This window comes from Dermacentor silvarum, chromosome 9 (genome assembly GCF_013339745.2).
Source record: "Dermacentor silvarum isolate Dsil-2018 chromosome 9, BIME_Dsil_1.4, whole genome shotgun sequence".
In the NCBI taxonomy this organism is placed as follows: domain Eukaryota; kingdom Metazoa; phylum Arthropoda; class Arachnida; order Ixodida; family Ixodidae; genus Dermacentor; species Dermacentor silvarum.
The window spans coordinates 19,950,131-19,963,599 of NC_051162.1; the positions used below are offsets into that span (position 1 = coordinate 19,950,131).

The 13,469-nt window shown below is 46.6% G+C and overlaps 1 protein-coding gene across 1 annotated transcript; it reads left to right on the forward strand.

Annotated features, from left to right (window-relative positions):
• The first annotated feature begins 343 nt into the window (after positions 1-343).
• On the forward strand, positions 344-11,841 carry LOC125940327 (uncharacterized). Its single transcript, XM_049656383.1, has 3 exons — positions 344-569; positions 9,856-10,040; positions 11,639-11,841. The coding sequence occupies exons 1-3, from the start codon at positions 387-389 to the stop codon at positions 11,742-11,744; spliced, it is 474 nt and encodes a 157-aa protein (XP_049512340.1). The 5' UTR covers positions 344-386; the 3' UTR covers positions 11,745-11,841.
• Positions 11,842-13,469: the final 1,628 nt, after the last annotated feature.

Below are 13,469 nucleotides of genomic sequence, written 5' to 3' on the forward strand. Positions count from 1 at the left end.
GATGGCTTCGGCGGATGGCCTCTGCGCGTTGCCTCGTTGGTACTGCTATACTCTGTTTCTCTTTCCCTCTCGCTGTCCTTTTCTCTTTCTCTCTCCCGAACATAGCGCGCGCTGCGCAATTTCTCTCGCTCTCATTTTCGCTTTTCTCTCTCCCGAGCATAGCACGCGACGCTCCGCGAGGTGGTCGCTAGGCAACGCAGTGGCAGGCAGCTGCAGCGTCGCTGGTTGCCATGGCTACGGCGGCTGGCTTTTCGTGAAACGCGCACGTTTCTTCGCTGGTAAAGAAGAAATCGTGGTGCACATATAAATTCCGATCGTGGTGACGATGACAAAGACCCAGCGCCGATCCTCGCGCTCTATCGGCTTCCACGTGGGGAGGCGCGCGCATGTTTAAGAAAGAAGAAGACGGAGAAGAAGCAGCGAATATGGCCGAGTTGGAGTCCCTGATGCGGAAAGCCCAAGACCAGGTCCAGCAGGCGGTGCGCGCCGAGGTGTTTGAGGGCAACATCAGCAAGGCCGTCACCCTGTATGCCCTCGCCGGAGGAGTCTACCTGGATGCACTCCGAGAGGTACCACTAGCGCTGCTCACTCAGCGGAAGCACACAGCTGCCCTTTAACGTGATTAGAATTGTTAGGGTACTTGGCCCACTTTTCAGGTTTTATCTATGCACCTCTTTTTACTTCACCTTGGGTGACTGCGAAGTCCGCGATCTAATGGGTAAAGCATCACGTGTGGTGTGATCATGGAACCGGGTTCAAAGCCAACTCCCGCAACATCTGGGTCCCTGATTATGTGACAGGAGGTATGTGCCGCTCATCAGTTAAACCATTTCAGGCCAACATGCGTTCCTGTGTCTGTACCACTGTCCATGTGCCGCTCTTCAGTGAACCTACTTGACGCCAACTAGGGTAACTGGGTGTGTGCCGCTCATCAGTCGCCAAAAAATCATTTAAGATTTATCTGGGGCTTGAACGCAATTGAACCCGCGTCATATACGCATATCCATGCAAACTTCTCTGAATGTATATTCTGACAAGGGACTTCGCGGCGCCACCGCTGAATGACCCAGCATGTTCAGAAGGAAGGGCGAGAGAGGAGGCGGTGGCATACACGCCTCATATTTATTATTGAGGCGTGTATGCCTAGATTCCACAGAGGAATCTCTGTGGTGGCAATACGTTGTGTGGCTAGATTTCTACATTGCTGACCGCGTTAACGTCGACTGATAATTTGCAGCGCGAGAGCAAACACGGACAAGCGCTGTCCGTGTCTGTTATTCGTCCCCGTGTTTGCTCTCGGGCTGTGTATTACCAGTATGAATAACCAGTAGCCCAGTCAGCCACCTTAACCTTGACATTCATTGTGGGATTCATTTTGCCGCAATTTTATTGATAGTAACTGCCAGGAGTTGAGAAATTAGGCAATTTTCTTCACCTATTTGTTACTTATAATTCAGGCATAGCAGGGCGTAATCTCAAAAAGATAATTCAGAGCCTTAGTTAGGCGCGCGTAGAAGTCATGCGCGCGCAAACGTGAGAATCGTTCCCGCGTTGGACGCGGCACGCCGGGTACGTTTTCAGACTTGCAGGAGCAAAATATTTGGCTATAGCGGGTGCTTCAACATGCCGAATTACTGTTCACTGGCTGACGTCTGTCGGCAGACGTGAACATTAGAGCAGCCAAGTTTGTTCAAGACTAGCCGAAGCCAGAATCATGGTTTCGTAAGTGCGCGAACTGAACATTTGTGCTTCTTTATGGTCGGCCAACACCACCTAAATAGCACAAGGCCTACGCACTCCGATCCATGACGTTATGCTACCTGGCCCAACTGCCATAGAATCTAATGGGCATGCTCTCGCGTAAGCAAGAGTTAGTTTGACGTCACCGCTTTCGTCACGCCAGCCTTGGCAATTTAAATTTCGTGCCAGGTAGCATGACGTCATAGATCGGAGTGCATAGGCCTGTGCTATCTAGGTGGTGTTGGATTGGCTCGCTGCAAGGTTTCGAGCTGCAAATTACCTCAATGTCCTCTGATCGTCATTTTCTATCAGTGTTCTTGTGTTTAGAAATCGACGCCCTCTTCGATAACAAAGGCTGAGCGGCAGCTTTTCTCAAGAACCGCACATAGTGCCGTTCACTTGCGCGTGCAACACAAGCGGATACTTCAGCGTGCGTACGTAAAACACCTAGTTTATCTGCACTGTGCGCATGTGCATTACTTAGAGCTGGCAGGGCTACGTTCGATATTCCAGTTTTGGTATTTCTATTTCAATGTCGCTTATTCCTGACTGATTCCTATCGGAGCCACGAATTCATGTTCTACGTACACTACAGGCGCACCCTTACCTCTCCCCTGCCCAAGTTTGAAATAAATCAGTATAGGGGCGTGCAAATATTCTAAACTCTCGAAGAACAAATCAAATAGGGCTCGGTCTTCGAATCAAATAGTCACTAATTGAAAATGCGAATACTTCTCGAATACCTTTCAAATATTTCAGAACGCAATCTACGCACGATTAAACATAATATTATAGCAAATGTGCGATAAATTTTCACTCGCGCGGGCATAGTCTAGGCATAACACATGAGGTCGTGCGTATAGTGCCTGCATGAAGCAGGCTACGTTGCTTAGGTAGCCATACTTCACAGGCTATACAGCGATCATTCGGACTCTCTAAAGAGTAATGTGCATGCGAAGAAACTGCTTGTTGGTCCTAATGCTCCATTTGTGCTTTTAATAAATAATGCTTCATAACCAACTATGTCATGACCGAAACCTGCTTATCTTAAGAATACCAGAATGTCAACGTCGTTTAACATTATTTGTCGTAACGGTTGTTCTTTATTCTATTCGATATTCCATTCGATTCAATTCGAGTCTGGCACTATTCGATGCGTATTCGATTCTGTCTCAAAAATTCCTACTCGAACACTCCTATAAATCAATCAGTGCTTCGTTGGTCCTTTAAAGAGCCACTCCTTTTTCATTGCGGCGCTCCGCGCCTATGCCGCTAATCTTCGTCCCAACACTAGGCTCGAAAGTGATAGCATAGAGACAAGGAGACCGTGCTAGTACCGAAGTATCAACTGCCCCACGCTGTAGTCCACATCCCGATACATAGCTGTTAGCGGAGTTGTGGCGGCCTCTACATATGTGCCCTTTGAGACGGAGAGGAAGATGGATGACGCCAGCATGTTCGCAGTGTTCACAAATCCCGGCGGTCCTGCGAAACGACGTGCCGGCCACTACATGTGTGTGGCTATACGTTTGTGTGGCTGTGTTGATTCTCGGCCTGCAACTCTCGTGCACATGACCTGCGACATTTTCATTGCGCTCAACGTGCCGCGTTCGCCATTCGCGGGCTCGAAAAGTAAACAGGAAAAATAACATTTAATTCGCCGCCATTAAACGACAAACTCTCCAGAAGCCACCTCGCGGATGACTCGCAAACCCAGCCAATTTTGGTGTGGCCTCGGATTATAACTGTATGTGCACGCTATAGTTTATTGATAGAACCGCTTAACATATGCCCTGCTATAGTGCTGGCTGTTATTGGTAATTCGAGCTGCATTGGAGATGTCGCCAACTGTCGTAGCTGTAGGCCATGGTTGTAGCAGTTTCTCCACAAAGGTCATTGCGTCGTCATGTCAACTATAAATGTTCCCGAAAGAGTGGCGCACAAACGTATCGAACCCTGCACGTTGCTACAGTTTATGCAGTCTGCAAATAACGGGGACTCGAAGTATGCACAAACCTTAACTCGCGCTGTTATCTGTCGTCGTACGTAACTGTAAACATACGTGGCATGTTAGTGCTATAATTATAATAGCAGCAGTACTGACTCGCGGCACTGTGGATACGGTGTGCGCAACTGCTATTATGTAGGCTAAGATACTAGTAAAGTACCAGATAGCAGTAAACTAGCGCTGAGGTTGACAATCTAAAACAGGTGGGATGATCGGAGTGATAAGGCAGGAAAGTTTATTTCAATAGGTGATTCATATTATTCTTCATAGTATGCGAATAAGTTTACATATACCATCTCAACCTATAATGTGACAGCAGTGGGAGCTTCACTAGACACTATAATTCATTATGCATCGCGGCCAAGGCACTCCTTTCACTTGAACTAGATGACAAAAGCAGCTATACAAGATGTAAACGTCTATGCGCTCTGTTTCCTATGCACGCACAGTTCGATATGCATCGCGCTGTTTAAAAGGTATTCCGCAATATTCACCGTCGAAATCAGCGTCTAAACCGGCCAACATCAGCTCTTACCGGGCAGCTACTACCAGTCTCATGTCCTGCGGAACCATTCGAGGTTGTTGGCATCGATTTCTATGGGCCAGTTCCCATGACTCCCGCCGGTAGTCGATGGATAGTGACAGCCGTCGACCACCTGACGCGCTATGCCGAAACAGCTTGTGTAAGTTCAACATTGACTTCCCTAGTTGCTGCTTTCATTCTTCAATCTATAACCCTGCGCCACGGCGCCCCTCGTGTCCTTCTGAGCCACCGCGGAAAGACATTCCTTTCCCAACTGGGGGCGAAGTGCTCAGAGCCTCTGCAACCACTCACAAGACTACATCAAGTTATCATCCTCAGACCAATGGCCTGACTGAGCGGTTTCATCGTACGCTCTCTGACATGATAGCCGCATATATTCAACCAGGTCATAGAAAGGGGGACACAATTTGCCATTCGTCACCTTCGCGTATAACAACGCCGTTCAACGCACAACCGGTTACTCGCCTATTCTACCTTGTTTATGGCCGTTCATCCCAGTTCCTTTCTCGATGTTTTTTTTTTTCTTCTCTGCCCCTGTCAGTCCATCTCCATCTTCCTGCGAATAATATGCTAAGAAATAAGAAGTCGATAATAATAAAAAATTATGTCCATAAAGAAAAATGGGACTCGTGAGCCGACCGGGCGCTACGTCGGGCCGCAACCATCCTTGTACCGATCGTTTCACCTGACCCGACTAGGGCTGGGCTGACGACCACGTACAACTTGACCACAGATACAATGAAGTCCCACCGGGGTACATGGGCTCAACCGTTGACAACAACCGGGACAATGCCTTCGAGAGACACTCTCACGGTTACCTGCCAAGCTCGTTTGAAACCCACTGCACACCTACCCAGTGGCACCTCATGCTTCGAGTCACAAGGCTACCACTGCGGTGATGCTACTGGTTGTCGTTGGTGCTTATATCAGTATCAGTGTAGATGCAGATAAGGCAAGCACAAGGGGTGTGCGGTCTGCAAGGTCACGGCTACAGGAGCCAGTGAAGAAGACGGTCTTGACAGGGACGGCAGACATTGGAGTCGATCGAGACAGCGCGGGTAGGTTCTTTGCTGCTGTCCTGAATCGATCATCGCGCGCTTATGGCTGCCCGCGAGCACTGGTAATTCTAAAGCGTTAGTATTGTGTCAACTGTTAGTATTGTGTCAACGTTAGTATTGTGGCAGAGGGGAGAAAGCCGAAGGCTACAGAGATTACTCGTAGGTAAAGCTGTTACGGCGCATTCGAGCAGTCACCCCCCACATCATCTGAAGTGTTCATGTGTTTGACCCATTCCGCAAGACGAGTTTTAAGGAGACAGAGAGTACAATTTAAATTTTTGCTCGGTAAATATGATAAATATTATTACAAGAAAAAGAAAGAGATAGCCAGTTGTTACACTCTTTACCAGAAGAAAGCGACAGCGTGCTGCACATTTGCTGATACATGAGGTATTACAATCGGGGTTAGACTTCTTGCGAAACATAACGAGCCGCAATGGAAAGTGCAGATGTGGCACTAAGGCGACGTCCTGAACGCCACATATGAACACCTTACGTATAGTACCTATTTCAGACGTGATGTGTATCATTCTCCAATTACCGATCGTGCTACGAAAGCCAGACATTCGAAAAACGCGTGGACTGGTTGTTGTTGTCTGCTCTGGACAACAACAACCGGGCCGCGCGTTTTTCGAACGTCTGGCTTTCGTAGCGCGATCGGTGACTGCAGAATACTGCACATCACGTCTGAAATACCGCACGTTCATTGGCTAATGCTTGCTTCTGGCCGTTTGGTATAAAGTCGAAATAGTCGGTCAATCTTATATGTTGTCCTTAAAAACTTTCTGTATTACTTGATAAACACCTACCGCATACAATAACTACATTGCCATTCGCTACACAAAAATTACATTGTTCATACAACCATTCTCTACGCAACATGAATCCTTGGCGATGCTTGGACTTAGCTACAGTTGAGTCTGCCAATTTTTTTTAAATCTTAATTCACAGTTTTACGTTCCTGCAAGTGGAGTTTCGGCGGGTCATGTAATACGTACAGCAGATACCTGGTGATCTATAGATTAGAGTAACAATGAATGTTAAGGAAGCGGTAACTGCTGCTGGCAAATACTTAGAAGCAGCGGCTTATCACATTTCTGACTCAGTGAAGTTCGTCGGTGCGGTCACTATCTGATTATTTTCTGCCTAATCGCTCGTGGTTATGCTCAGTTGCAATAGGTTTGTTCTTACTGTACACAAGGCTTGGATCGTAGCTGCTCTGTTCTTTGTAATAGCTTGTAGCAAATATGTAGTATGGCTAGTAAATCACTTAATTACTCCTTTGTATCGTCACAAGTGGTGACGTGGAGCAGAGGTAGATCACCCGGCTTCTAATCTGAAGGTCGTAATTTCGAATCCTTCTCCAGCCCACTGCATTTTCAGGCATGAAGTGGCGCCTGACATCGGCAAAAAAAAAAATCGCCGAGAGCTAGTGGAGCTATACAAGTCCGGGTGCAACCAAATTAGGAAGGCCCACTAAGCTTCAACAAAGTCATTCCCTCACCAGCACAAGAATTGACCTCCCTGGTGCAGTATTCGGCCACTACCTCCCTCACGACTCCGACAATTAACCCATGGCCCTCAGTTCCCAGCGACTGTGGAGCACCTGACCAAGGCGGCGGTCAGACCTGCGACGCGGATGAGGGTGCTAAGAATCTCTGGGTCCGGACAGGCCGCCACTGGAAACTGAACCTGGCAACGTTAAACACGCGCACCCTATCAAGTGAGGCTAGCTTAGCAGGGCTATTTGAAAAATAATCCGGTATTGCCCGGGATATTATTGGCCTTAGTGAGGTTAGAAGAACTGGTGAGGCTTATAGACGGTTTCAGTGTTTCCAAACAAACCTCGCTTGCCGCTGGTTGGCTGCCCCATCGGAACTTCCGGCAGGAGAGCTAGAAGCACATCCGGCTATGTTGTTTGAAGGCATGCGCGCCGTGAGGTCGGCGTGTCGATGTTTGCACTGCTTGGTGGAATCTGTGATGAGCTGATTCTACATCGTGAATATTGTCGAGATGACGAGCGACTACTTTAAGGCGCTTAGCACCGAAGCAAAAGATTGGTATCGCCAAAAGCTGATGTTTAGAGGCAGAGAGCTGCCCGAACAGCTGGACAATGATGTCGTGCGATTTTCTTTTTCGTCGGGCTCGAAACACCATCCCTCAGTTACAACCCCGGAGCAACAAGCGGAGCATATTAGTAAGGACATGCAATGAACGCAAACTGTTGTTTTCAAGGCAGGTAATGGGACTGCCGAAAACGAGAAAAATTTTAATTGCACTTTTTTCTTCTTTTGGGGTTTTACGTGCCGAAACCAGTTTTGATTAGAGAGGCTCGCCGTATTGCAGGGTTCCGGATTAATTTTGACCACCTGGGGTTCTTTAACGTGCCCTACAACACAAGCACACGGGCGTTTTTGCATTTCGCAATGGCAATTTTATTGCTGCAAGATGGAGGATGAAGTGGTAAGCTGTGCATGTGTACATGCACATGTTTTCTGCGTCATATGCCTTGTTTCTGCTTTTCAATATGCATTCACAAATAACTGTACATTCTCAAAAGTCATTTAGTGCAAGAAGCCTAGGTCGACTGAAATGGGACTAACTTAAGTGCTCACGAATTTACCACACTTCTAACAAAATGAAACCTGTAGTGTTAGGCGCGAGATTGCAATCCATAATTGGCCTCCGTTAATTCGTAAATGCTTTTAGAATGTGGCCGAAACTTCCTACATGCATGCACGAAAATCGCAAACTTTTCTGCGATTCTGCTCTGCGATACCGATACGAATGCTTACATCCCGCCGCGATGGCTCAGCGGTTACGGTGCCCGGTTGCTGACCCGAAAGACGCCGTTTGGACCCCAGCCATCGCATTTCGATCGAGGCGAAATGCTAGAGGTCCGCGTACTGTGCCATGTCCGTGCACGTTAAAAAACCACAGGTGATGTCAATTATCCGAAGCCCTCCACTGCGGCGTCTGTCATAGCCGGAGTCGCTTTGGGACGTTAAACATGATAAACCAATGCGCACATGTGCCTAGGTAGTAAAGCTGGAGAAGTGCACTTGTGCCCCAGATACGAAAAACATTAAAACGGCGGTAGCATGGCACCCGCTAAACAATAATTTAAACTCATGTTCGTTGCATGGCGATCCACGCCGAGGCAAGAAACTAGATAAGAGAGCAAGCTCGGGGCGAGAGTCGAGCTGCTCTCGCGTGAGTTACACGGCATGCGGCCAGAACAATCGCGCAGTAGCACCTTTATTATTCAGCATTATAGCAGTCCGGCTACTCCACGTAGTAACATACCTTGGATGAAGTGAGCAGAGCAAATCTGGGAGCTCTTGGTAGGCTCCCAGATTTGAAAAACACCGTTGAGGAGTAAACGTAATGAAAACAGTCGATGCTCCAAGAGCTACTCGCCGTCACGCTACACACTGAATGCCACAAGTCGCACATATACCCGGAACATAACACAGAATATGCGCAGGACGAGCACGCGAGCGAACAAATACCAGCAAAAACGAGCAAGAGGAACGGCTACCGGAAGTTTCCTAAGGGCGCCGGATGCCGGCACACAGCGTTGCCAGAGCGCGGTGGGCACTGGATGAAACCGTCTATAGAGTGCTTACTAACGGCCACGTCTTCTGCTAAAGAGGTCTTGAAGATAAGAGAGAACTCGGGGTTGGATTTATAATCCATAAGGACATAGCGGGCAACATTGATGAATTCTACATTAATAATGAGAGGGTAGCGGTTGTCATAATAAAGCTGAATAGGAGGTATAGCATGAAGGTAGTACAAGTCTACGCACCAACCTCCAGTCACGATGATTTAGAAATAGAACAGTTTTATGAAGATGTTGAATTAGCAATGAGAAAGGTGCAAATTCAGTATACTGTAGTAATGGGCGACTTCAATGCAAATGTAGGGGAAAAGCAGGCTGGTGAGCAAGCAATTGGCAACTACTGCATCGGAACAATAGATGAGAGATGTTGGTAGGCCCCACCTTTAGTAAGATGGGTGCGGCGTGACGCTTGCAGTCACGCATGCACTAGGCACAACTTTAGTAAGCGAGAACCATGGAGCAGCCGTGGCTTCAGGAAGCCTGCTCGTCTCGCACCCCGGAGCCCTGGGTTGGATTCACACCCAGACCTAAATGTACCCAGCAGAAATAGCAGACCAAATTTCTACGGAAGGTAATAGTGGCTTTTTTGGGGTATTGTTTAAGGTAAGTTAGTATTACAGCTGTAATATTCTTTGTTGGTATTATTAAGGTCATAAATGCCTCCACGAAGTTGCAACCTTGCGTTGAAGCGGTCAATAGATTATGTCCAAATCCATGCTCCAGCGACGGTTCTCTCTTAGTAAGATAAACGGATCTAAAGGGCTATGCTTTTGCAAACTGCACGCGCCGGATGTAATGGCGGAGTCGGAAACACGTCATGACCTCCATGTTTCAGACAACGCTATTAGCGAATCAACAGCAGTTCCTGGCTTGTGCGCAGGTGCGAGCTCGCTGTACCAGCTGCATGGGTCGGCTGCGTGAGCTCAAGGACTACGCGACGCCTCGGCGCCGTGCCTGTGTGGCCGCAGAAGTGGGCCCAGAGGGCGCTGCTCGCAAGCCGGAAGAGTCCGATTCGGGATCGGACGACGACGACGACGAAGCCGGCCTAGTCACTGGACCTGACTTGTAAGTTTTAAGGAGCGAACACAGGACGACCACTGCCTCGCAACTGAAGGTTTAATGGGGGGAAACAGGTGCTAAAGTACGAGTGTCATTGCCTTACTACAAACCGCAGTGATGTGATGTACCCCGTCATGACGCCGTGTACTGTCACCGCGTTATGACGCCTGCCATACGCGCGCCACGCCTTGTGCTGTCATCGTTGGAATTGCCAGCCTGCATCAGTGGTAACCATCATTGACCCCATTCTATTTAAAAATGCATTCAGTAACGTACAACAACATAGTATCAAGCGAAATATGTTGGCATAATTTAGTCAAGATCCATGCATGTTAGTTATCGCGTACTACTCTTCACAAAATTGGTCTGTGTCGTGTAATTAATTTTTCACGCTATTTTGTAACTATCATCATTTTCTTTTTCATCAGTTCTTTTCCTCACATCAGCGTTTTGACGGCGAGTGAACGCGCTCATTGAGTATGATGTGTTCATGTTTGCCTATGTGCGCTGACACCATGCTTGGTAATTTAGTTAGTAAGTGAATGTTTTTAACTTGATACGGACTGATAAATCTGCTATCCTTACTTTGTATAGCTGCCTATTAATTTGCTGTCGCAATCGATGCTTCGCCTTTCGGGCGAAACTGCTACTTTTTGTAAAGGTTGATTACATTGTGTTCTAAGAGAGCCAAAGATGGAACTGAGGCAGTTGCTTGTACATATATCAAGGCAGAGCAGCCCAAGTACGAGCAAATAACTTGAAATTCGTGACGTCCGACTGACGCAGCAGCACAGAAGTTTAGGAGCGAAAGTGAAAAATAAATGTTTGAACCTTTATCTTCTGTTCTAATAATGAACGTATTAGTACCATGAAAATAACGATTATAGAGTTTTGAAAAAAAGCACCTTGTCAGTCTTAAGTCACTCATAGTTTATGTTTAGTGTTCCTCTACGGCCGTTATAATGTAAGATTTTTAAGATGGTATTGTATTCCTTTTGTATTCACCATTCGCGACAGTTTGAACGAAGAAATAACGTACACACAGCGCTTCCCGCACTATGGACGGAGTGAAGAGAGGGAAATAATTATAACAGAATCATTATCTAAAATCCCGGTGCCATTGTTATAATTTCTATGGACTCTGCCTTCGTGTGAATTCATTCATCGACCGTGCCACCAGGTGACTAGTCGCAACGGTAAGCGGAAACGCGTCTTCGTTCGAGCCAATGACAAAGACGAAAATAATATGGTGTCAATTGCTACGAAATATGATCCTACTAAACACTAAATACGAAATATGACAGAGGTAGCAGCTCTGATGTACTTTACCTTTCTATGTTCCTACATGTTAATAAAAACAATATGATGCTTGCTCCGCTGGAGTATGGGTTGTCATCCTGCGAGGTCATACGAATGTGGGCCGGAAACCCTTTACTAGGCTACCGCCAGCGTATCGCTCAAGACAATTTATCCTATCACCAATAATGGATCGCCTTCAGATGAATCAATTTACCGAGTAGCACTGTGCCACCATAATCTAATAAAAAAGGAGCTTACAACATTTCATAACAAAATTATTTTACCCTGTATCGACGCGACTGCAGTGAGATGATCTGTCACTTGGAGGGCGTGCTGATACTCGGCAAATCTTCCTGCGGACCCTGTAGCGACACCGGCCTGGTCGAGCTCGTCCCCAAGGCAAGCAATTAACCCATGGCTCCAATTGCCTTATTGACAATAATTCAGTACGCAATGACCGGTGGGTCTTCTTTTTTTTCTTAGGCTGTAAAGAATACTTACAAATCGCCTTTGGCAGATAGCATATTTCAGGTCATTGAGCTGGATTACTTAAAGAAGCGGACAACACTTGCACGAGAATTTGAAATGCTCAATCAGTTCATTACCAATATTCCACTATTGAACAATTTAAATAGTTCCTTTAGGGCCCAAATTGCCATTTACGAATGTAGCCGGCGAGTTCAACCAAAATGCTAATTGGTGATTTCTTTTCTTGATTATTCGATAATGTATTTTCATTTCCTGTGCAACTAATACCCACAGGTTTGAGCAATCCAACCAAAAAAATAGCAATTACGTTGCCTGCCGCAGGTGATTTCGAAAAATTCTGTATCGTCGAAACAAAGAAAAACATCCCGAAGAAGAAACAAACTTGACTTGAACGGAAGCGTGTGTGTTTGACGTCTGTGCCATGAACTCGTTAAATAAAACTGGTTAATAGAGCTGCTATCTGCTTTAAAACTCTTAGCTAGAGCAAAGATAATCATCAGCGAAGTTGGATGATTTCGACATTCGGACTTGTACCACTCCTACAGTGGGTGCTCTTCTGTGAATAGAGTTTGCAAGAACCGCATCCATTATTTGTGATTAATGATTTTCAGAATAATTTTTTAAAAGAAAGTCCATAATATTGTCCAAAATTCCTTGTCAGTGTGCTTGATCTGTGCCTCACCTATCAAGGTAAAGCTAAGAGAAAGCTTGCGTTTGTAATGAAGGTCCACTGAACGCAACCCTCTAGGTAATGCTTTCAATAGAGCCTCTGAATTGCACGATAACGTTTGAAGTGTAATGAGCAGTTAGCATAGTTTATCGTTATGTTTGAATTTCAAAAAAATTCTGACAGAAATCATATCCAGATGACTGTCGGCGTTATTACGGTTGACACTGAAGCAATGCAGCGAAATACTTAATGTCACGACCGAAACGCGTTTTGTAGGCGGCTTGTAAAGCAACCGAGCTCATTTCTCGCGCAGCCCCCAAGACACGCTGCGCCAACAAAGGGCGCCTGCGCGAAGTCATATGGTCTAAATATATGCGTCACGCGAGCAGGAGGTTGCGGACGGAGACTAACATGGTCGCCCGACCGCTGCTTTTAATCTCCGTCTTCCTTGCCCTCCATCTACTGTCCATCTGTACACCGATACATGTTCCCCCTTCCCCCCAAAGAGAGCGCGAGCAACAAACGACATATTAGGGAACAAGAAGAGGCTGATAAATGCAAACCAAGAAGACGCGCAGTTAGTCCATTGTCCCAAGATAGTTCTATAACTCTTGACAACCTTTATTCATTTATTCATGCGGAATAAATGGAATAATTCATGTGGAATAAACTTCATAAACAAGTGTATCTGCCCGGTGACGTCTAGTATAGTTCTGATGGGCGAGCTTGACTGTTTCGCTCCGGAAGACGTCTACATGAGCCGTAGCACGTGATCATCGATGCGATTACATGTTGAGTTCTTGATGTGACTGAGTAATATTCAAGTGCCTTAACTGTGGTTGCACTTGAAGCCAGCAGATGTGGACCAAAGATTGCACGCTGCGAGCTGTCTTTGGCAGATTTCTCTCACGAGAGAGGCTGCGTTTGCATGAAGTCGGCTCGTTTGTGGTGGTTGGACTTTATATTTTCTAAAACGA